At 42.8% G+C, this 24,895-nt stretch overlaps 1 protein-coding gene across 6 annotated transcripts in view; it reads right to left on the bottom strand.

The window, feature by feature from the left end:
- Nucleotides 1–24,895, bottom strand: part of LOC129005001 (axin-like) — a 72,098-nt gene that overhangs the window by 22,100 nt on the left and 25,103 nt on the right. For 3 of the 6 annotated variants that reach the window (XR_008491790.1, XM_054433744.1, XM_054433746.1), the window contains 9 exons: nucleotides 23,604–23,718; nucleotides 21,855–21,977; nucleotides 19,985–20,261; nucleotides 19,000–19,209; nucleotides 17,839–18,039; nucleotides 16,856–16,996; nucleotides 15,844–15,994; nucleotides 14,355–14,462; nucleotides 11,199–11,307 (listed from right to left, as the gene is read on the bottom strand). Coding sequence is in view for 5 of the 6 variants with exons in the window: in XM_054433744.1 (XP_054289719.1) it covers nucleotides 11,199–11,307; nucleotides 14,355–14,462; nucleotides 15,844–15,994; nucleotides 16,856–16,996; nucleotides 17,839–18,039; nucleotides 19,000–19,209; nucleotides 19,985–20,261; nucleotides 21,855–21,977; nucleotides 23,604–23,676 (1,393 nt within the window). In the remaining variant the exon portion in view is untranslated. Of the gene's footprint in view, nucleotides 1–11,198; nucleotides 11,308–14,354; nucleotides 14,463–15,843; nucleotides 15,995–16,855; nucleotides 16,997–17,838; nucleotides 18,040–18,999; nucleotides 19,210–19,984; nucleotides 20,262–21,854; nucleotides 21,978–23,603; nucleotides 23,832–24,895 lie in introns of those variants that run through there. The other 3 variants (XM_054433747.1, XM_054433745.1, XM_054433748.1) reach the window with 3 other exon arrangements.

Genomic DNA, 24,895 nt, shown 5'->3' with positions numbered 1-24,895 from the left:
AGGTGGGCTCTGACGCTGGAACGTAGCAGGGGGTAGGCCTACGAGTCCATAGGTACCGGGTGGTCTCCACGCAGTAGGCTGAGGCATTGACCCCGTTCGGTAGTCGAAAGGCGATGGGCGTGGAGTAGGCTCCTGCATCGAACTCCGGGCCTGGTTATCTAACACCTGGCCAGTCGTAAACACCTCCTCCTGGGAGGTTGGAGAAGACGGTGCACCAGCGTTGCTTCGCCAGTACGTGCAGAGACGTTTGCGCATTTCTGCCAGTGTACCATGTGATGGCAATTGGTGTCGCGCCATCTCCACCATCAACTGTTGCTTTGACAGCTCATGTATCCAGCCGACACGTGGATCATCCGTTGGGTAGAGCGGAGCAGTATAGCCGGTCGAGGTCACCGGTCGTGTGTACACCGTTGACGTAGTAGTAACTGTTGATGCACACGAGCAGGTAGGGATAACCGATGACGTAGTCACCACGGCCCCAGCCATGGTTAGAACTCCTGGCGTCGTTGTCAAAATTTCAGGGAGTGAGTTAGGCATAGCTGCAAAGTATTAGTGCACAACAAGACAAACAAATTGCAAAAATAGTTTAAAAGGCTGAAATTGATTAACAATTATGAAAATCCACAATAGGCCTATTTAAATTCAGGCCTAACGTTAAACAGCACTAAATAAGTCCAAACAAGACAACTTTAAAAAAAAAAAAATTTTTTTTTTTTTTTTTTTTTTTTTATAGCCTAAGTCCCAACTAGGTACTCAAAACCCAGAAAATTTGTTAAAATAGGACCAAGTCCAAACTGCTCCAAAATCCAATAATAAAAGGCTAAAATGCAATAGGCTACTATAAAGTAAACGTTTTACCTAAAATAAATAGGCTATCACACAAATAGGCTAAAATATTTAACGCTAAACACCAATAGGCTTAGGCTAGCAATAGGCTACAACGACGAAACTAGAAAATATGTAGGCCTAAGCTACCTACTAAACTAGAAATGCTAGGCTAGAACGGTAACGTAGAATAAAAAATAACAGTAGGCCTAGGCAAACACTTGATAGGCTAGAGCGGTTAACGTAGGCTAAAATCTTACAACTCGACGTCAGCTGCTACCGCGATCTTAGCTTGAGCTCACCAAGTACTATCAGACTATCCAATCACTGGTCCAACTGCTTCGGGCGCCATTTATGTGACGTAATTTTCCTGGCGGACGACAAGAGGTAAATTACGCCACCGGTAAGAAAACGAGATCCCAGGATTCGCCCTAGTCTGGTCGCGGGGAGTTTCCCAGGAGTCGATAGTGATTCGGATAGCCTAACTTTGATAGCCCTGGTTGTCAGAGCTCGAGACGAACGTTGCGGGTTACTAAACACCCTACTCGAAATCACCACTCTAGCCTAGGGCTTGTGGGGAAATAAATAATTTTGACTTGACTCTGTGGGCAAATATCTAAATGACACACTACTAGCTAACTTAACAAATCAACAAGTAAGCTAAGTAGGCACTCCGCTTACCTGCGGAGTTACGTCGTCACCCTGAAACAAACAAGGTTAGTACAAGATAGGCCTAACCTAGCCTAACTCCCACAGAGTCTGAATTTACTAAAATGATAAGAAAACAAGTTAGCCTAAGTGGTCCAGGTGAGGAACGAACAAAAAAACGAAACTAAAAAGGTGAAACTGCTCCTTGAGCCTAAAACGAAAAACTAAAACTTTAACTTCCTCACGTGTTCAACTTAGACCAACTTCGACAGAACTTGTCCAGCAGAAACCTGTCTGCTGGAACAGACTTTGGTACGTCTGGGGAACTTTAAAAAAGGGGTTTTCAGAATTAAAAAAAGAAAGTCCCAAGACGGATTATGAAACGTAATTGAAAATATATTTCACCAACTGCAGTACTTTACTCAAATTGTTGGTTAAGGCGTATGACTAGGTCTGCGAATCAGGCCTAGCCTTCAAGTTCAACCAAGTTAAGTACACGAAAACTGGTCAAATAATATACAATAATCTGTAAGTTAGTTACAAAACTTACCCGATGACGAAATTATATCAAAATATTCACTACGAAACAATACGTACGAACTTAAGCTTTCAGAGCTTGCGATACGAACTTAAACTTGCACGAATTTTCGAGAGCGAACCAAAAACGAAACAAACTTACGAAAAGCCGGGATTACGAATGACGACTCTTCACAAAACTTCTTCTTACTTCCCCTTCGTCTCAGAATCGAGACGAAAGTTAAAACGATTCCTGATTGGTCAACGAGTTACCGAAACAAAAAAAAAACTGGCAGCGAAGGCAGGCGCATGGTAGCTTTAACAGGCTTACAGCCGCGTACCGCTCAAAGGTGACCTCGCTGCTCATCTTCTCTCCCGTAGCCCGGCCTCAGATGCAGTCGAACAGCCAAACAACCAAACTGACACCAACGTCGTCTGCGGTCTTGGAATTGGAGGTTAGGTACGACGTCAGTTTAGTGTCGCGACTAGGCTTCCTCAACAGCTTATGTTTAGCTGTTTAATGTTCGTGGTCTAGATCGTTATATTTTTACCCCCCTACCCATTTGACTCGTTACACTATGCCTAACTCACTCCCTGAAATTTTGACAACGACGCCAGGAGTTCTAACCATGGCTGGGGCCGTGGTGACTACGTCATCGGTTATCCCTACCTGCTCGTGTGCATCAACAGTTACTACTACGTCAACGGTGTACACACGACCGGTGACCTCGACCGGCTATACTGCTCCGCTCTACCCAACGGATGATCCACGTGTCGGCTGGATACATGAGCTGTCAAAGCAACAGTTGATGGTGGAGATGGCGCGACACCAATTGCCATCACATGGTACACTGGCAGAAATGCGCAAACGTCTCTGCACGTACTGGCGAAGCAACGCTGGTGCACCGTCTTCTCCAACCTCCCAGGAGGAGGTGTTTACGACTGGCCAGGTGTTAGATAACCAGGCCCGGAGTTCGATGCAGGAGCCTACTCCACGCCCATCGCCTTTCGACTACCGAACGGGGTCAATGCCTCAGCCTACTGCGTGGAGACCACCCGGTACCTATGGACTCGTAGGCCTACCCCCTGCTACGTTCCAGCGTCAGAGCCCACCTGCTGCGGTCACCTCGGCATCACATGAACCCTCACTCGCAGGACTGGAGAACTTGACTGACGCTCGACATGCCTTCGACTTCGCTCCGAGGTCTTCGCTCCCGGAAAATTCTGATGCCGATCCGGTACGTCACACTTTGGACCGCATGCGGCAGATGCTCGGCCTATCGCCCAATGCTGACATGCGCAGCCTAGAGCACACGTTAGCCGAGGTGTTGAACCTCGAACAGCGGGGCTCACGACGTGAGGAGGACTACGCCGAGCTTCCAGTCCACGGGATCGACCCGCTAACCTCCCGATACACAGTCCCGTCTCGGCCAAGGGATGGATATGGAGGTGTCCGGTCTTCGTATGTCCTACGGAGTGATGACCGACCTGATGACGTTGCTAAAACGTCGTCCGCCCTCTGTGACAAGGTCCGGAAGTGGAACTTGCGCTTCGACGGCAGACGAGATGCGGTTTCGTTTCTGGAGCGTCTAGAGGAGCTGCGCGAGGCCTACTCTCTGTCGCCAGAGGACGTTTTGAAGGCTTTGCCTTCGCTTCTACATGGCCAAGCTCTCCTCTGGTACAGGAACAACAAAATGATGTGGCGTTCCTTCCTCGACTTTAGGCGGGCATTCGAGGTCCAGTTCTTCCCTGCTGGCTATCATCGCCACTTGGATGACGAGATACGGAAGCGCACTCAGGGTGAAACAGAGGCATTTAAAGATTTTGTGATTGCCCTGACAACCCTGATCCGACGGAGCGGCACTTTCTCTAACCAGGAAACTATCGACCTGGTGTACTTGAACATGAGGCCGGAATACAAGTTCATGATACGACGTCATGACTTTGTCACGCTACCCGACCTCATCGAGCGAGCCGACGAATACGAGGAGCTGCTACGGGAGCGTAAGCTGTTCCGCCCTCCCCCTCCGGTCGCTCAAGCATTGGTGCCTGAGACTGCCTACACGCCCAGGCGTCGAATGGACCGTTTCGTCGATGTTGCGGTGATGGACTATTCTGAGCCTGACCGTAAACCGCAACCTACCTCGCCAAAGACCGGCCGCACTGGTGATAACCCTGCGAGGATCGGGGGTAACCAGCCAAAGCATACGACCGCCAGCGTTCCTAACAATAGAAACTGGGGCCTACCGTCTACGGGCCCACCTCGATCACCGAGTAACCGCAACCCTCCGATCTGCTGGAATTGTGATGCACGCGGACATGTCTTCCGGGATTGTACTCAGCCGAAGGTGTTGCGGTGTTACTACTGCAAACAAGTAGGAGTGGCCACTACGAGCTGCGGTTGTCGCGCGGGAAACGCCAGACGGACTCAGGCCGCCGGAGGTCGCCTGAGCCCACGTCCCCTGGCTGCACTACCTCCGAAGAATGGAGCTCATGGCTCCAGTACATAACGACCTTCACTGAATCGGGTTCAGGCATCGTGAGGTCACTTGAGCCCGCAGCGCAGCCATCTATGACCTCTACCGAGCTCAATTACGTGAGCACCTCGTACGTGTCGGCTGGAAAATCGTCTGAGCCGACAGACATCCGACCTTTTGTCGACGTCACGCTCCTTGGAAAGGGATTTCACGCTCTGTTGGATACCGGAGCAGTTGTAAACCTCGTCGGGGATGAGGTTGTACGTCACTTCGATGAGTGTGGGGTAAAACCTGAGAGATCTTCGGCGGACCTGAGGATGGCTGATGGTACACGTTGCCGGATTGAGACGAAGTACCACATCCCGGCCCAGATCTTAGGTGAAAACCTCATACTCGGAGCCTATTTCGTGCCTGGGCTCACCACGGACGTCGTATTAGGTATGAGGTGTATTCGAGACCTTAACCTCATACGTATAAACGTCAACAACGATGGCACATTCGACACGACCACGACTCTCCCTTGTGCGACGGGCACATTGGAACCGCTGACGTCAAAGGAAGAACAGCATCTCAAGAATTTTCTCGAGAAAGAACTTCCTCTCTTCGATGCTGTTGCGGGACCCACGGCGTTGACTGAGCATGTCATCCGGCTCAAACCAAACGCAGTCCCGATCAAACAGCGCCACTACCCTCGTAACCCTGCGATGCAAGCGGTCATCAACGATGAAGTAGCTGCCATGTTGAAGGATGGTGTAATTGAACCATCCGAGAGTCCATGGAGCTCTCCGATCGTGTTGATCCGAAAGTCGACTGGGAAATACCGCTTTTGCATCGACATGCGCCGGGTGAACGACTCCTCGATCAAAGACGCCTATCCTCTGCCTAGGATTAACGCCATCCTTGAGAAGCTCAGGCAGGCCAAGTTCATCAGTACCTTGGACCTGAAGCAAGGCTACTGGCAAGTGCCACTGGCCGTCGACAGTCGCCCCGTGACCGCCTTCACTGTGCCAGGCCTAGGCCTTTTTCAGTTCAAGGTCATGCCGTTTGGCCTACACTCTGCCGGTGCCACCTTCCAGCGCCTTCTGGATCGAGTCATCGGGCCTGAGCTGGAGCCGAAGGTCTTCGCGTACCTTGATGACCTTGTGGTAGTGTCAACATCTTTCGAGGAACATCTAGAACTTCTAGGGGTTGTTTTTCGCCGCCTACGCGAGGCGGGCCTTCGTTTAAACCCCGAGAAGTGTCACTTCGCCCGTAGGGAGCTGAAGTATTTGGGACACATCGTGAGCCAAGATGGAATTGCCACGGATCCTGAGAAGGTCCGCGCCATTCAGGATATCCCCGCACCCACGAACGTCAAGGGACTTCGCAGTTTCCTAGGCCTTGCGTCGTGGTATCGGCGATTCGTCGAGAAGTTCGCTTCAGTAACCATTCCGCTTCGAGGTTTGCTGAAGAAGAACGCCAAGTGGCTCTGGGGACCCGAACAAACTAAGGCATTCGAAGCTCTGAAGCACGCCTTGGTGACGGCCCCGATTCTCGCCTGTCCCGACTTCAGCCAACCCTTCGTGCTCCAGGTCGACGCCTCGAATTATGGCCTGGGAGCAGCGCTAACTCAGAGTGTAAACGACCGAGAAGTTGTCGTTGCGTATGCCAGTAGGCTACTCTCTGAGGCCGAACAGAACTACACAACTACCGAGAAGGAGTGTCTCGCTCTCGTGTGGGCTGTTCGGAAATTCAAGGCTTATCTCGAAGGCTACCACTTCATTGCGATAACCGACCATGTCGCCCTAAAATGGCTGCTTAAGCTCAGTGAGCCTAGTGGGCGCCTGGCTCGGTGGGTTATGGAGTTGCAGCAATTCGACTTCGAGATAAGGTACCGCAAGGGGACAGCGAACAGAGTGGCCGACGCCCTGTCTCGTCAGCCGGTCCCTGAAGTGCCCAGCTCGTCTCGTGAACCCGATCAACCTACGTTTGAGGTCGGAGTTTTAACCAGACGCGGTGCTAGGGAACAGTTGCGGTTACGACGCCTAACCGATGCTGAAGGTGACGAACCTTCACTCGGTGATGATCCGGCGGGTGACGTTATCGACGACGAAGCTTCTGGTCCGACGCAGCTGGAGACTGACGACCCATCATCCGACGTGGACAACGATGGTAACCCGCCGGGCAGCCACGGTGCTTGGTATGACCGCCTTCGCAATCTGGTCAGCAAACACCCTGGGCGATACTCGAGATACCAGCTTCGCGACGGTAAGCTGTATCGTGCTGTCTCGAGGAAGGATCGACCTACGACATGGAGGGTGTGTGTGCCAAGCGACCAAGTATCCGTGGTGCTGCACGAAAACCACGACACGGCTACGGCAGGACATCTTGGGGTGAAGAAAACGTTAGCCCGAGTTGGTGGGGAGTACTTTTGGCCTAACTGGCGTCGTGAGGTGAAGGCCTATGTACGGTCTTGCGCCCAATGCCAGGCCTATAAAGTACCCCAAACGAAACCAGCTGGGAAAATGTACTTCCGACAACCCCAAGGACCGTGGTACGCAGTGTCTGCTGACCTGGTAGGCCCATTGCCTAGATCACAACGGGGTCAGCGATTTCTGCTCGTGGTGCAGGATACCTTCAGCAAATGGACGGAACTCGCCTCCATTGCGTCTGCAACCGCAAAGAATGTGGTGACAAAGCTGAAGGCTATCCTACTTCGACATGGAGCTCCGGATGTGTTGATTACGGACAACGGCACGCAGTTTGTCGGTAAACTGGTTCGAGAGTTGGCGGCGGAGTGGGGCATCACGCTGCAGACGACGGCCCCCTACAGCCCGCAGTCGAACCCAGTCGAGAGGCAAAACCGGGTGGTGAAGACCATGATTGCACAGTTCGTAAAAGGCAACCATAGGTCTTGGGACAACCACCTGGTGGAGTTTCAGTACGCCCTGAACACAGCTGTCCACGACTCTACTGGATTCACTCCTGCGATGCTGTGTTTTGGTCGCGAACTGAAACCTCCCTGTGCCGTCCGTGGCCCTTCGTTTGAGGTGTCCGAAACTCACCAAAGTCCCTCGTTAAGCGAGACCCATCGCAAACGACTGGATGAGTTTCAGCGTCTGATCGCGCAGACACGCAAGAACCTCAAGGCCGCCTACGAAAGGCAATCAACCTATTATAACCTCCGTCGTAGGGAGGTGACGCACGAAGTTGGCGCGCGAGTGATGCGACGACTTCACGTATTGTCTTCAGCTGCCGACGCGATTGTCGGGAAGTTAGCGCCGAAATATCGCGGCCCCTGCACAGTTGTTGGCTGTCGGGGAACTAACCTTTACGAGGTGCGTGATGAGGACTCCGCGGCGGTGCATGTGGTCCATGCCAAAGACCTAAAACCTTTCTGTGCGCGCGTTTAGTGGTAAGGTGGTGGAGCTTAGTTGTGGCTACTAACTAACTCTGTAGTGACGCTTTATTTTACTCTTATATACTAATATAGCCTACTTTATCCCTTAACTGATTTCCCTTCTAGCTTTGTAGTGCTTGTACCTAGCTTGTAGCGCCTGTACCTAGCTTGTAGCACCTGTACCTAGCTTGTAGTACCTAGCTTGCATGGTCCCGCTTAGTTCTGGTTTTGTTGGGTAGGTACGATGGCATCCGATCCCCGCCCGTCTACGCCGAGCCGAGACATCCTCGACCCCGAGGACATGGTGCTGGACCAGGAGATCGGGGACTTCCTGGCGGCCAACTGGTCCTGGCCTTTCCGGGTGGACCCCGGGGACGTCCTCGACCTGGAATGCTCAGACCTCGAGGAGGGGGAGGTCCCGGCCCGATCATCGCCACGGGCCACGGAGCCGTCTCCTCAGCCCGACCGACCGACCTCGCCGACGGTGGATCCCCAGCCGGCCGTCGTCTCTCCGCCGGCTGCGTCGCCTCCGCTCCGAGTCCGGTTCGCTTCGTCACCTCGGCGGCGGATTCAGATTTCTCCGCCCCGTTCTCATCATCGCCCCGCCTCTCCGCCCCGTTCTCATCGTTGCCCCAGCTCTCCATCTCGTCCTCCTCGTCGCCCCGCCTCTCCATCTCGTCATCATCGTCGCCCCGCCTCTCCACCTCGTCCTCATCGTCGCCCCGCCTCTCCATCTCGTCCTCCTCGTCGCCCCGCCTCTCCACCTCGTCCTCATCATCGCCCCGCCTCTCCGCCCCGTTCTCATCGTCGCCCCGCCTCTCCATCTCGTCATCATCGCCGCCCCACCTCTCCGTCTCGTCGTCATCACCGCCCTGCCTCCCCGCCCCGTCATCCTCGCCGTCCTGCCTCTCCGCCCCATCGTCGCTGCCGTCCCGTCTCTTCATCCCGTCATAGCTGCCGTCCCGTCTCTTCATCCCGTCATAGCTGCCGTCCCGCCTCGCCACCCAGTCGCCATCCTGGCCCCGCCGCACTGCCTCGCCCACGTCATGTCTTGCCGACTCGTCGCCTGCCCGAGCGTCGCCGTCGCGACTCCCCTCCTCGCCGCCCCCGTCTGGGAGAAGCACCAGCTGGAGCCGGAGCGGGCCCAGCGCGCCGCAGACCGTCCCCCATCATCTGGGAACCAGCTCGACCGAGTGGCATGGCCCGAGCCCCTGTTCGCCGGACAGAGCCCGAAGAGACGGTCACCGGGAATGCCCTTCCGCTGTCCCGGGCAGTCCTACTACGGCTGGTAGCCGCCTACAACCAGCTCACACCGGAGCAGCGGCGCAACAAACGCTGGAGAATTATGCTGGGAGGCGACCGATACGTGCGGCTGCGACCGAGCCAGGTGCTGCGAGTCGTCCGAGGCCGACTGCCGGAGCTGAGGCGGCGCTTCCAGCAGCAAGGAGGCAATCGACCCCGCTAAACCGCCCTGGGCAGTTGTAGGGGCCGTCGACTCCTAATAACCACCTGGGAGGTGGTGCTAATAGAACCCGCAGAATAACCCCTGCCAGGGGTGATAAATCCGTACTACCCTACCTTCGTCAACCCCACCATCTTCGGTTTCCTTCGCTCCGAGTCATTTCCGTCTAGACCTCTGAGGCGATTAGGCCTCAGACTGTCTACCTCGTTTCTAGGTTCGTCCGCTTTTCGTCGTCAACATCCTTAACCACGATCCTACTGTGGTGCCATCTACCGGAAAGTTCAACAGTTTTTTTTTTCTTTTCGCGGTTTTCTTTTTTTTTCGTTCCGAAGTGTGGAGGGGGTGTAACGAGTCAAATGGGTAGGGGGGTAAAAATATAACGATCTAGACCACGAACATTAAACAGCTAAACATAAGCTGTTGAGTAAGCCTAGTCGCGACACTAAACTGACGTCGTACCTAACCTCCAATTCCAAGACCGCAGACGACGTTGGTGTCAGTTTGGTTGTTTGGCTGTTCGACTGCATCTGAGGCCGGGCTACGGGAGAGAATATGAGCAGCGAGGTCGCCTTTGAGCGGTACGCGGCTGTAAGCCTGTTAAAGCTACCATGCGCCTGCCTTCGCTGCCAGTTTTTTTTTGTTTCGGTAACTCGTTGACCAATCAGGAATCGTTTTAACTTTCGTCTCGATTCTGAGACGAAGGTGAAGTAAGAAGAAGTTTTGTGAAGTTTTTCGTCATTCGCAATCCCGGCTTTTCGTAAGTTTGGTTCGCTTTTGGTTCGTTCTCGAAAACTCGTGCAAGTTAAAGTTCGTATCGCAAGCTCTGAAAGCTTAAGTTCGTACGTATAGTTTTGTAGTGAACTTGTGCAGGAACATAGTGGGTTATAATTTCGTCGACTGGTGAGTTTCGTAGTTAACTTCTCTGGTTTTCGTATATTACTTGACCAGCTTTCGTGTACGAAGCTTGGTTGAACTTGAAGACTAGGCCTGATACGCAGACCTAGTCACACGCCTTAACCAACTAATTTAGTAAAGTATTGCAGTTGGTGAAATATATTTTCGCTTAACGTTTCTTAATCCGTCTTGGGACTTTCTTTTTTAAATTCTTAAACCCCTTTATAAAGTTCCCGAACGCCCCGAAGTTGGCCCCAGCAGACAGGTTTCTGCTTGATAATTATTGCAGAAGTTTGCTTAAGTTGAACACGTGGGGAAGTTGAAGTTTTAGTTTTTCTTTTTTTCGTATCAGCTCTTGAAGCAGTTTTATTTTTAGTTTCAGTTTTTCTCCCGTTTCGTGTCTCACTTGGACAACTTAAGCCAACTCGTTTTCTTGTCTAGTAAATTCAGACTCTGTGGGAGTTAGGCTAGGTTAGGCCTATCTTGTACTAACCTTGTTTGTTTCAGGGTGACGACGTAACTCCGTAGGTAAGCGGAGTGCCTACTTAGCTTACTTGTTGATTTGTTAAGTTAGCTAGTAGTGTGTCATTTAGATATTTGCCCACAGAGTCAAGTCAAAATTATTTATTTCCCCACAAGCCCTAGGCTAGAGTGGTGATTTCGAGTAGGGTGTTTAGTAACCCGCAACGTTCGTCTCGAGCTCTGACAACCAGGGCTATCAAAGTTAGGCTATCCGAATCACTATCGACTCCTGGGAAACTCCCCGCGACCAGACTAGGGCGAATCCTGGGATCTCGTTTTCTTACCGGTGGCGTAATTTACCTCTTGTCGTCCGCCAGGAAAATTACGTCACAGTCTCTATGGACTTATTTAAAGGTAAGCCTGCTTTCCTGTAAATTTCCTTATTTATGAAGTAAGTTAGTTATGAACACAATTAGTTATGAAGTATTGTATTAGTTAATTGATGAGGATGGGAATGCTATGAAGGTTGAATTACCTAGGATGTCTTGTACATTGTCGTCTTCAAGTTGCAGTTTTTCTCTAATCGTCTCAGACAAACTTCGCTGTATTGCTGCTGAGAAATCAGCTGGTGAACATGTTTCAGCCTAAGAACAGTTCATTATAATAAAATTTATTCAAACATTTTTGACTAATAAAAATATTAATATTAATTTAATTGTGACAACAATCTTTAGTTTGGTATAATTAATCCTACTTCCTACTAATATTATAAATGAGAAAGTTTGGATGTATGTTTGTGACTAGTAAACGCGAAAAATACTGGTCGGATCGGTCTGAAATTTGGTGTGATGATAGCTCACATTCCCGATTAACATATAGATGCATTCTTATCTCAAAAGTCCTTTCGGGCTCCGCCCCAGTGGCTCTGGAGTTTCCCATGTTAACCTTATGAGTAATCATATTTAAAAGGAATAAAAGAATCTTGTCAGCTGTTTCAACTACACAAGTTGGTTCTATGATATTAAATAGCATTAAAAAGTTATAAGGTTTACCAACAGGGTGCAGTACTATTAGTTTTTTTTTTTTTGCATTTCGTGACCTCTTCCCTTGCAAAGCACGGGTACAACAGCTAGTTTTATATAATGCAAAATAGAAAAACATTTTTTTCTCAGCTTGGTTGCATCGCAGGGAAAATCTACGCATACTGTTAGAATGATATTTTCCTGTAGATGTGTAGAATCCCTTTATAAATTAAAATATGCTCAAAAATAAGTGCAAAAAATTTATTTTAAATTAAAACAAAATTACATGGGTCTTATGGGTTGCCATGCTGGTGACGAAATAACAACACAATATAAACCGAAAATCAAAACAAATGGAAGAAATTACAATCACAATGTTTATTAATCCTGTCATGATTAACCCTTTCAGTGCTAGGCCAATAATTCATATTTTGTAAGACTTTTTTGTTTGCCTTTTAATTCCATTACCTGTTGTTGAATTTTAACTGTCATGTTGTCACTATTTTATTAATTAGGCTAATTTTGAATAATAACACAAAAAGAAAATATATAAGAAAGATAAATCCCGGTATTTGTAGTAAACATTAAATAAAACTTAGTTTTTGTTGTAATTGTCCTGGTTTTCCTATAAATTTTTATGTTCTGATAGCATTATTTGAAACCGAAATCTTATAAAATCAAAAGACATATAGTTTATAATGTAATATTGAATTTAACCCTGATTTAGTTGGACGAGGTTATCGTAATATAGCCATTTTAGGGAAACTAATGTTTTGCAGCAAAGTCTCAGGAACACATTTACTACTACTAAAACTAAAAGATTGCATCTAAATAGTCCGTGACTAACTGGTGCTGCTACCTAGTATCGCATTGAACAACCATCTGCAGCACCATCTGTTAACAGCTTAAATACAGGTTTTTGACTCCCCAGTCTTCAAGCACAGATAGCAGAGAAGGCTAGGGCGTGTGTCACTTGGCCAGTGGCATTCGTCTGCTCGGGTTCGAATCCCGTCCTGTGTGGCAAATAATTGGTGACCTGTGTGTTTGTAGCGATATACTACAACCACTGGGGCATAGTGAGGTGTTCATAATCCTTGGTTTAGACATACACCTCGAAATCATCGGATTGGGCGAATCTTTTAGCTAAGTGGTTGGTAGTGTATCCTATGAACATGCAGGTCACCAATGGCCGTTTTGCTATTTTTTTTTAAATAACCTTCCTCTATATCCCCTATATCAGGTTTTTTAAAACAACGATATATCGTTTCATAGCACTGAAAGGGTTAATGAAACAAACCAAAATACCAAAAATAACCAAAAACATGTTAGCAGTTGAAAACTAGTTAAAATAATTATCAAAACTAAACAAAAAGAGCATCATTTTGAAATATCATACAGTCAATCCAGTAACAATACTATAATAAACAACCTATTTAAAAAATGTTTACTAAAAGTAGACTTGCTTATTGAATCTGTTAATTTTGAACTTCGGATGGTTCAAAGAGCCACGATTTTTTAACGCTCGCACTCCTTTATTATATTAGCGAATCTCCCATATAGGGAATAAGCTATTACCGTAGTACTCATGGTAAGACCTGGACCCGGGACCGATTTACTTTTTCGTTTTGAGGTCCCTAGAGACCAAAAACACCATCCGTTCAAATTCATATATATATATATATTTATGTATCCGTTAGCGCAATAACTCGAGCAAAAATCATCCGATTTTGATAAAATTTGGTACAAACGTGTAAACCTACGTTTATTCGAACGAGTTCGCGAACCAGCATGATCGGACTATGGGAACAGAGGTCTATGGGGGGATTTATGGGGTAAAAATGTGTTTTTCCCATTTTTGACACTAACAAATTAAAATTTAGCAATTTCTTTCCAAACCATTTTGTAGAGCTTAAAAAAACAAATAATTTAGTATATTGAAGCGTTATTATGCGCCTAATGGTTACGGAGAAAATTACAAAAAACTGTAAATTTAAAATTCCCATGTTATTCTTAGGGAGAATAAATAAACTGTGTTAGTTTGCTTGTTTATAAACATATTTTGATCAAATTTGGAAAATGCATTCATTTCATACTAAACTATTAACATTTTACAAAAAATCCCTTTTTACCCTCTCTGTTGCAGCAAACCTAAGTACTCGTTAAACTAATGCTATTTAAAAAGGGAATAAATGTGATATTTTTAAGGAGACATTTAAGTGTAAATCCAATCAGGCAAATGGAAATTCGCTTAGTTAGCAGGTTTGCTGCGGCGGGGGTATTTTATTGGTAATAAGCACAATGTGTCCTGTAGATGTGCTGAATTATCTAATTTGTTGATGCTCCCTGGTGTGGATTAACGTCCGCACTAGTGAGTACTACGACTATCCGCAGTACTATCCTGATAATTAGACCAATTCGTAAATTACAAGGAAAAAATGTGGTTCGGATTCCACTATAAACTGTAGGTCCCTTAGTTGCCATTAGCTGTATGGGCTATTAATTAACAGCTGTGTCTAAGGAACATGTCGGCCTTAGTCACTAACAAGACTACAAGATCGCGCCACTCATCCTACACTCATCCTTCACTCATATTTGGGTTAAAATACGCACATAGTGGCGTCCCCATTTTAAATAATTGATAATTGATTGTTGTAAACATTTTTTATTACCTCTGACAACTTTCGGTCTAAAATTTCTTGTGCTTCTTGGTTCCTCTTGACGTTTTCCAACTTCTCTATCAAAATTGAAGCAAATTGGTCTGGCTTCATAGGATGTACCTGAAATGATACTTAGTTTAGTTTAAGGAATAAGCTTATTAGGTTACCATCACCAGAAATCAGTTTCTCGATTAATATTTTATATTTTATGTATTAAATGCATAATATTTTCCCGTCATAAAATTACTGATCAAGAACTCTCAAATTTTTAAAACCTATAGCAAATAATTTGTTGAGTCTACTAAATAAAAATAAAATACGTTGTAAATTTTTAAAAAGTAAACTGAACCAAAATTCTTTAACAACCATCAGACAAGGACTATCAATCAATAATATATTTTACCTTAACACTAATTAATACCGTGTCCAATTGCAAGAGGAACAAACTGCAAACATTCTAGTCCTAGGTTTTAAAGTACACACATTTTAGTAACACCCAAAGCTGAACCACAAGTTACAAGAGCTGCAGAACACTGAGGGAGTCTGAAGTGGCTTCCAGGTCTCACTGATAAGGGAACTGACTGACAGAAGTTGATAAAAAACATGACAGCTTTGCAAACATCAAAACAAGATTGATAGGCTAACTGATGAAAGGTACACATGTTCATCACTACGGAAGGATCTTGTAGGAATGTTTACAAGTTCAAAAGTATGGATTAGATGAATTTTGACTTTCCAATTAGATATCAAAGGAAGGAGAAATTAAATTGAGCTTAATGTAAGAAGAATTTCTCTAACATTAATAATCAATCTGTAAGCATTTATTGAAGTTCATGGAAAATTTTACATTAGGACAGTGAATTTTGTCATTTATAAGACAGAAGGAGAAGACTGAACAATTAATTTTCCTATTTTAACCCTCCTAAAACAACATGTTATTCTAATCCCATCAACTATTTGGACTACATTTGTCTAGGAAAGGTTTTACCGTTAGGTACTGATTTAGTCTTTATACAGTTTTTAAGCTTGGGCCAATTTAATCCTTTCGGTTGTACAAACTCCAAAAATTAAAATTTTTAAGTTTCCACACATTTTTGCATGGTAAAGTGTATGCATCATTCCTCTTTTCAGAAATATAAATTTATATAAAACAATCAAGTACAGAAAAATTAATAACAGAAATCTACTTCTTAAAGTCTTTCTGTAACAAAGATTTTCTGTAATCATCAAGGTAAAAGTGGTTATACTACTCCCTTAAAATTGAAGCATGGAAGATTTGGTTGTGAGCAGGATAAATACTCGATCCAAATGCAATTTTAAATAGTCCATTGATGATGATATCCAACGCTGTTATCGATTGACAAGTTCCATGGTACGGATACATTGCCTTACAAAACAGGAAAAAATGCAATGACACTCCAAAAAACAGAGCAAAATATCTGCTACTTTAACTAGTTACCTAACAGTAAAAGTTACAGTTGCAACAGTGACAAAATCATACCTGTTCCTTCTGTATTCTCTGTGTACGAGGGATGAACGTGTGATGTACATGCATGTCTCGATTGAGAGTGGCCGACTCTTTAACCTGACGACAATGCTGACGATATTGCTTACGGGAGAACCTGTGATGTCCGCTGCTAGAAACTCCGTCCCTGTAGGAACATATAGTTATTAGTAAAGATAAAAAAATTAAATCCTCCTGACAGATGAAGTTTACACCTAATCCAAAGTCTATAAGAACATCATATAGGTAAACAACGTTTCTGTGTAGTTGAAAAAGTAGTCAGTGACCATTAAATATTTCAATTTTAATGTGTAATGAGTTTCCTATTGAGAAATCTTGACCACTTTACAGGTAAACCTGTTCTTCCTATCAAAAACAAAATCAAATCCATATGAACACCAGTTTGCAATGTCAAAAGAAAATAATAGAATTTGACATTGACATTACAGCAAATTAATTAGTGGATTTTATTCACTTTTAGTTTGAGTTTCCATTGATTTCCAATATGTGTGTGTGTATAACAGGCTTGAAGTTTCAACACCCAAAATATGACGTATATATTTATAAAGTTTTACAATAAACCTTTTACAATAATGAGACTAGATACAAAGATCAAATTGTACTATATAGATTGCTCTGTGATATTACAACAAAACGATAAGCTCACACTATAAAATTTACCCTCTAAATACAAGGAAAAAATGTACTCAATATCAATAGATTCTAAGCATTATTCTGCATCAATTACACATCAAACAGAAGCACTAGCAAGCCTTGTATGTAATCCAATTTCAAATCATAGCTCTACCCAGTATCTCCATATTTTACAACTCACTGTATTTTAGGTGGAAACGTAATAGTTTGCAAAATTTTAATGCAAAAAGGAATGTCAACCTTTATTGACATCCATTGTTCCACAGTTGTTGTGATACTGAGATATCAAAAACTTGCACTATCCATAATCAACACTTTTAGCATAAGTTCCACCACCAACGGCCACACTACTTACACAGAACTGTCAGTCAGTGACATGTTGTCAGACTCCGTCCGTGCGTCCGAGCTGAGACTTTGCAGCTCCGAGTCTTGTCGGGAGACTGGATTGTAAGACGAGTAAGCCATCCTCGCCTTGCCGAGGTTTGGCAAATACACACTGACACAACACATACTACTTACACACATACAACAGAACTAAGTAAAATCAACAAAACGGGGTTCAAAATAAATGGCAAGTCGTGAGATCTTTTCCGTTATTTTGTTTTGTGGGTGGACGTTTGCTGAATTGTTTGGATCTTTGGCAGAACCAAATTACTGGAGGTGGTGTCTCAAATCTGCCCTTAAGAAAATTGCAGAAATAAAAAGTTAAATATCTAAAACTAGCCTATATCTATTTAAATGTTTGGTTTGACTGCAACTAATTTTATCTATGAAAATCTACTTTAAAATGACTAAAATGATTAACGGAAAAGATCCCATAAACATTCACACAAAATTATAAAAAACGAACCTATACTACCAAAAAAACAACAACAATGATATAAATGAACTACTATTGAATTGTAGTATACATCTTCCTTTTTATATCAATATTTAAAAATAAAGGAAAACACTGTTGTTATTTTTAATTGTTATATGATTAGCATATAGAAAGAATTAAGTGCTCTAAAACCATATCTATATATTAATAGTAAATAAATTTAAAAAGGCACACACTATTTACATTATTTTAATTTTCATTGGGCCTTCATTATTAGTAGTTTCTGTTTCAACAATGGCAAATGTTTAACTCGTTAACGACAAAAGACTAAAAGTAATATCTTCTAATCTATAACTAAAAAAAAATCTTTGATAACATTACAAATAAAAAAATGTAAAAACAAAAAATTGGAACATTTAAAACTTGTTGAAAAACAACAAAACAATTATCAAAACCACATTTACATTCCAAAATAACAGTTGGAATTTACATATACACCACACGTTTACACCACTCACCCAGCGTAAGCTTCGGGCTTGGGCCGCAAGTCGACGGCTCGTCTCTTCTGCGTGGCTAGCAGCATGTCTCTTGTGAGGGGGAGGGGGAGAGGGGGCTCCACTAGTTCCGAGTCTTCGTGTACAGTGGCCAACATGGTGGGGGGAGCGGCGGTGACACCCCCACTGCTAGACCCGCTACCACTGCCACTGCCACTGCAGGAACTGTTACACGGGACAAAGAAAGATATTTATAATATGTTAAAATACTAGGGCCTAACATCAAACATCTATCACTGTAATAACTACAATTGGATTGTACGCTGTAAAGCTCAGAAACAGGCTCATTGGCTCTTATTGGTCTGACCACCTAGGTGAACCTGCTGCTGCAGCCATACACTTCATACAGCGTTTCCATTGATAAAAACTGACGTATATTTAATGTAGGGATGGATGAGATTGGATTTTTAGTTTGAGACGAGACGGGATTTTTTATTTCTTGTAAATATCATCATTTTTCAAAAGCTAATCTTGTTTTTTAGTGTTTTCTACAAATAGCCTTACTTATGGCCGCATTAGGCTGTCCATGATAACGATTATAAATATGCATAAAATATTTCTATTTCTTCTCCTTTCCTTGTTGTGTTCTATGACAAATCGGCTCTTTCAATGATTACTAAGAATGCAGCACAGCGTTAATTCAGTTTTCTTTTTGGTATATAAAATTATCCAGGCTCTCTCGCTTTTTTCCATTGTAATATTTACGCTAACCCAAATTCAAATAGTAAATATTTCATTTCATCCAAGTCAGTAAATGTTTGTTTGTAGCCAACTGTTCAATTAGCAAACTTATTGACTGTTTACAATTAACATATGTTATTCTTCTCACTTTTGATTTCTGAAAACAGCTGGAGTTTCAAAATATTGTTTGTTTCCCATGTTAATCTTATGGAGAAATACGAAACTTTAAAGGGCCCCAGGGCCTCACTCTCAAATTATTTCCCTAAAAAGAAAGTTTCCTGCAAACTTCACGTTACGCTCTTTCCAATGACACCAAAAACATGTCAATCGGTTCAGTAGTTTCGGAGGAGTAATTGTCACAAAAAACCTGCTTGCGTATTAAATAAGTATAGATGAAAAAAATTCAACACAAATACATTTTAATATTTGACTACTACAACTAACCTAGAGCCATTTTGCATCGCTTGCACATGGTTGAGGTAGATTTCCGACCGCAGGAAGTTTGGGTAAGTGGTCTCTGTGATGATTCGCTCCACTTCTCGTTGACTTTCGTTGAACACTCCGCAGTCCAAGTCTGTTCCAGCTTTGATCCTGCGCATTACCGACAACCGCAGATCTTCTGGTATACCGAGCTGCGTTTTGAGAAAGTATTTCCTGCAGAAAGTAAAATTATTTAGTTTCACAAAGCTGTGGAATTATAACAGGAACACTGAAAAATCAAAAATGTCATGTAAAAATCGAGTTTGTTTAACTGATTTTGGAAAACCATTATGAATATTTGTTGAGACAATATAATTAAACTATTTTTAATTTATTTGTCTTACTAGTTTCAATTAATAAACTAAGTTGCTTTGGAACACAGTACTAAATGTTCGCTTACAGTCTTGTCACTTGAAACAACGGGAATATCAATAAATAGATACATAATAGATGCTTCTACTGATCTTTCTGTTTTTTATTTGTTCGCATTACACGATAATATTTCCTATTATCTGGCATGGCTACAAAATTGTAAATCTCTGTTTAAAGATATGTTTACTGTGTCAGAGTTCCACCCAGTTTTTAAATGAAAATTTCTAGGACAAAATTATAAAATCTTATAGCTTCACAGACCCTCAAAGAGTAAATAAAATAACTGTTTATACTTTTTTTATATGATTATTGGTACAATCACTATTTTAGTAAGTTGTTAGAAAATCCCCTTCAATGAGATGCTAAAGACCCAGGATCAGTCATAGCAAAATCTAGAATTATGCTTCATTAGCAGGTTTACCTGTATGGGAAAAAGCCTGTCCTGGTGCGAGAAACAATAACTCAACACTATCCACAAACGTTTTACTGTCTATCATTGAACCTAAGCATCTCTTACGTCAAATAAATCTCAACTGATGCTATATTATTAAAAAATATATTTGAATCAAACATTTACCTGTATATTACTCTGACAAGTTGAGAGATCTTGTCGGGGTCCGACTGTTTCCGCAGCCCTTCGCATGCGAACCAGAACAGCAGTGTGTCTGCGTGGCTCCGTCCCTCGCTCTCCAGGTATCGTCTGAACAGTTCTACACCGTCCGGGTCTTCTAACAGCGACGGAAGGTTCTGAGCCCAGCGGAGACAAGAGGGGGGAGAGTAACGATCCTCCCCTCCTGTCCCGCCCCTCGGGGAACTGCATCCCTCCGGTTCGAACCCCAGCGGTGCAGCACCTTCTGTGTCAACAACAGCTTGGATAGTATTTGTAACATAACTTTTCTGCAGAAATCATACTAATTGTGAACAAACTTAGAACGGATCAGTATTGTAAGATATCTGTTCTTTATTGTCTTAACTTCTTGAGAATAAACGTAGAAAGTGAGTACGTTCTTTTTGTGTAACTTACCATGTTATCATATTTTCAGCAGAATGGCTTGACAAGATTGATAAGGGATTTAAATGTAAAATTGGTATTTGGTTTCAAAAAGGAATCTTGTATTGGGTTTTATATTAGATTTGAATAAAACTGGTGCTGACGCACCAGGGAATGTATTTTAAGGCCAAAATTAATAAAGATCAGTATATAATGTAGTTAAAATTCATTGTGTAGCTTTATTGCTTACTAAGAGCTACTGTTTCTTTGGCCGGAATCATGTGCAGTACCACCTAAATAAAAGCCCAATGTAGGGACAGCTGGGTCCAGGTTCTCAAAATTCAGCCAACACCCTTCTGGTTACTAAAGGGAGCATTATAACCACTTCGCTGTTCAGATATAAGTAGTACCTATTTTTAGATGTTTTGTTTATTTATTGTAGGCTACTCATTGATAAGAGTGGCGAATTTGTTGATAAATCATTGCAAAACGATGACAGACCTTCCTTTGTGTTAGTACTGCAGAGTTTGCTTTACAATGTTGGTATGGGTTTTAAATATCACTGTAAGAAAAAGCATACAATTTAGGGTTTGGCAGTTTAAAAGTGGCACGAGATGCTACAGTCAGACATCACACTTTGGTATTTCTGGGTGAATAAAGCAGTTTTTCTATCTAAGTGTTTATTTTGGGTTCGGGTAACTTGTTTGGGTTGGAGCGTGGTTTTTGTTTTTGTTTTTATTGTTGTGTAAACACTTTGTTTTTAGGTTAAGTTTGGGTTTAATAAAGGTAAGTTGTCAAAACTGTTTTTTTTTTTATAGAAACATTCAGAGTAGTGGTGGTTTGTTTAGTTCAGTCCATAAGTAATTGTTTGGTATGTCAGTACAATAGGGTACTATTCAGTAAATTGTTAAAATAGTTTATGGTCGCTGTGATTAATACCACTTTCTTTAGTGGTAGATTATACTTTAATGGCACACCAGGAGGAAAGAAATTATGAGGAATTTGGGTCAAAAAGTTACAGTCATAAAATATAACACCCAAAACGGGAATTTTCTACAATATCCTGTGCTTAGGACAGCTGTTTATGAAGGGTCGCCACATAGGTAGGCAAATTCACAATAACCTCCCAGAACAAATTAAAACTGAAGAAAATATTTTAACTAAAAAAACATAAAGACTACCTCATGCTCTTGTGTCCTTACTCCCTACCTGATTGTCAAAATTAATTTAACACAAGGATTTATTTGTATGACACGTAACATGTTTCCATGTGGATGATGACAGAAAGGAAACTTAATACGACAAATAAACATTTCATTTGGTTTCATTAAGGAGTGTAAATTTGAAGGTGAATTTGACTTAATGGTGTTGAACGAATTATACAACAGCTTTGTTACTAACAATGATTAGCTGATTCTCTACAGGATCTGTTACAGGTATTAAGTGGTGTTCTCACCTGGCAATGTGACGTGGTGAGTGAGCGTGCTCCGCCGAGGGGTGGGCACAGGGCTGCCACCGTGACCGTACCTGCCACCCCATCCAGCGGCCGGCGACTGTACACCACCACACGTCTCCTCTCCTACATCACACAGATACCATACATAGTTGCTTGGTAAATCTAAAGGTCATGTTAAACTCTACTTAGCTTCTACAGTCAGTATGTGCTTTGACAAATTGATTTTGTTTTTAGCGAATTTCCCTATAGGGAAGTAGCTATTACCGTAGGTGGCACGGTAAGACCTAGACCCGGGACCGATTTAATTTTTCATTTTGATGTCCCCAGAGGCCAAAAACACTATTCGTTCAAATTTTTATATATGTATATATATATATATATAGACATATATATACTGTATACGTCCGTGAACGCGATAACTTGAGTAATTTTTGTCCGATTTTGATGAAATTTGGTTTAAAGGTGTAAAGCAGGGATAAACTTGAATGAGTTCGCGAACCAGCATGATCGGACCATGGGAACGGGGCTTTACGGGGGGTTTTATGGGGTAAAAATTGGTTTTTCTCACTTTTGACCCTCAAAACACAAAATTTCCCAATTTCTCTTTAGACCTTTTTAAAGAGCTTAAAAAAACAAATAATTTAGTATATGAAAGTAATTTTGTTCGATTATTAGTAACGGAGAAAATTAAAAAAATTGTAAATTTAAAATTCCCATGTTATTCTTATGGAGAATATTGTCAAATGTTGTAGTTTGCTTGTTTATGAATATATTTTGATCAAACTTGGCAAATTTATTTATTTTCTACTAAGCTATCAATATTTTACTCAAAAACACACTTTATTAGTTTCCTTGTAGCAGCAAACCTAGGTACTCGTTAAACCTAATGTTATTAAAATATATTTAACTGAAAATCAATTCAGACAAATGGAAATTCGCTTAGTCGGCAGGTTTGCTGCGGCGGGGGTATTCATTAACTTGACTCTGCTGTAATCACAGTCCACAACCGTGGAAAACCCGTCAGTACCAAATCAAAACACAGTGTCAATACATCTCAATAAAAATTTGAATCAATGTTTTGTAGCAGAAAAAATATTTATTAAAATTCGTGGTTTAATCAAAACTATAGCTTATCTTTTTATTATACAGCCTACTTCTGTGATAAACAGGGACCACCACCAAACATATTCAAGAATGACTTCCACATACTCATGGAAGCACCCCAAACCTTGTAATCTTACAATAAGAATCTTACAGTAAGAAGTTGGCTGACTACAAAATAAGAGCACAAGATAACAACAAATTTCTTTAAGGATGTAACATAGAGCACGAGGGCCTAGGTTTTTACGATTCTTTGTGAAGATAGCAGGCTTACCTGAATGGGAAAGAATCCAAACTGCTACAGGACACACAAAACTCTACACTATAAGCCTACACATAAAAAAATATTAAAAAAAAAACCTCTTCCTTAGTTGAAAATTGTGTCAATGACGGTGAAATGTTTTGTGTATAAAGTGTTACGTTTTGGGTATCCTCAAGCCTGCTGTCCTCACAAAAAATCTGTTTATTAAGTTTGAAATGTATCATAAACTATACATCAGTACTAATATAGACAGTGAATGTTCCAACTGTTCTAGTAAAAAGATTTGCTCACCTTTCAAACAAATTTTATAGTCTTAAAATACATATTTTTAACAATGTGTAGTAAGTTCTACCTATCTATACTGTCCAGGTTTCTGCAAAGCTTACCGGGTACAACAGGGGGTCTGGGCGAGTTCTGGTGGAAAGTGATGGTAGAAGAGTCTGTGACAGGATCGCTCATTGCAGACGCAGCGCGACCCTCTCACTAGCCATCACGCCAGCACTACCAACAAAACAAAAATTGCAGCATACTGAACAACCAACATTGTAAGACAAATGAACAGTAAATGTATGTATTGAGACAATAAAAGAGCAAGAGATGGCTAACCCATTGCCACCAAGCAGCCACTCTTTTTACACTTTGCCGTAACCAGGGTCTTTAATTGACCCATGGACCCATTCACTTAATAAACAAATCACTCTTTCTAATTCTGTCAGTTTACTCCTTGATTTTTGTCAACTTTTTATCCAACCCCCCCTTTCTGATTTATTTTTCAGGCCAATGCCAGGTGTTAAGTCACCACTGAAAGGTGAAAGGTGTCATTGTCTATCTGGTGCCTTGAACAGTTTTTCTTTTTTTTATACGATGACAGACCTTCCTACCTAATGGATACCAGACGCTCTCTAAAAGTGAGCACTTTTACAAGCGAGACTATGCCCCAATACAATAACTAAGGGAAATCAAGAGGGAGCGACATTTTTTGGAGGATAGGGTTGAGCAGAGTATGGGTTAGTAAACACAATTTCCAGAAGAAGATGTGGAACTTAAACCAGCCAGAAAGAGAACAGAAGAGAGGAATAATGCTCCGGGAGGAACCTTAAACCTACGGCACTTTCATGAGAAGCAATATGCAGCAGGATTACTCAGCTAAAAAACAAAGAGAGGAGAAAGAAAGGTGGGTGAAGGGCAGGCCATAATTCGTAGAATTCACCAATATCAATAAGAAGGCTGCTATCCATACCAAAGACACAGGAATTGGTCATATATTTGGCATAGAACGATATCAACTTATGAATTTAGCATGAGGAACTGTGGCCAAAGGAGGTGCTATAGGAAACTCTGAATCCAAAAAGCATAGGCATGATAGATCTTGTACGTCACAGTACCTCTCTGCGATGCCATAAGTATAACTAGTAGAACTACTTTATAAACATACTTTATAAAAATTAATTATCTTTGGACGTTGTAACCGGTATATTTTTCACAAACATTAAATCTTAATTTTAGGTAATAAAAAACAAGTAAAAAAAGTTGGTAGTTGTAAACCCTAGGTACAACCGAGGTAGTTAGGTAATGATAACATTTACTAAAAAAATATGTTTACGCAAATGTTCTCTTAAAACAAAATTCAAACTATAGTTGAACGTGACTGCCACGATATTCCACAAAGAAGGGACGC

Source organism: Macrosteles quadrilineatus, unplaced genomic scaffold (genome assembly GCF_028750875.1).
Source record: "Macrosteles quadrilineatus isolate MER2022 unplaced genomic scaffold, UCM_ALF_1.0 Scaffold_14__1_contigs__length_3811126, whole genome shotgun sequence".
In the NCBI taxonomy this organism is placed as follows: Eukaryota; Metazoa; Arthropoda; class Insecta; order Hemiptera; family Cicadellidae; genus Macrosteles; species Macrosteles quadrilineatus.
Note: the sequence above shows the minus strand (reverse complement) of the source record. Positions and strands in the feature narration are given on the sequence as shown.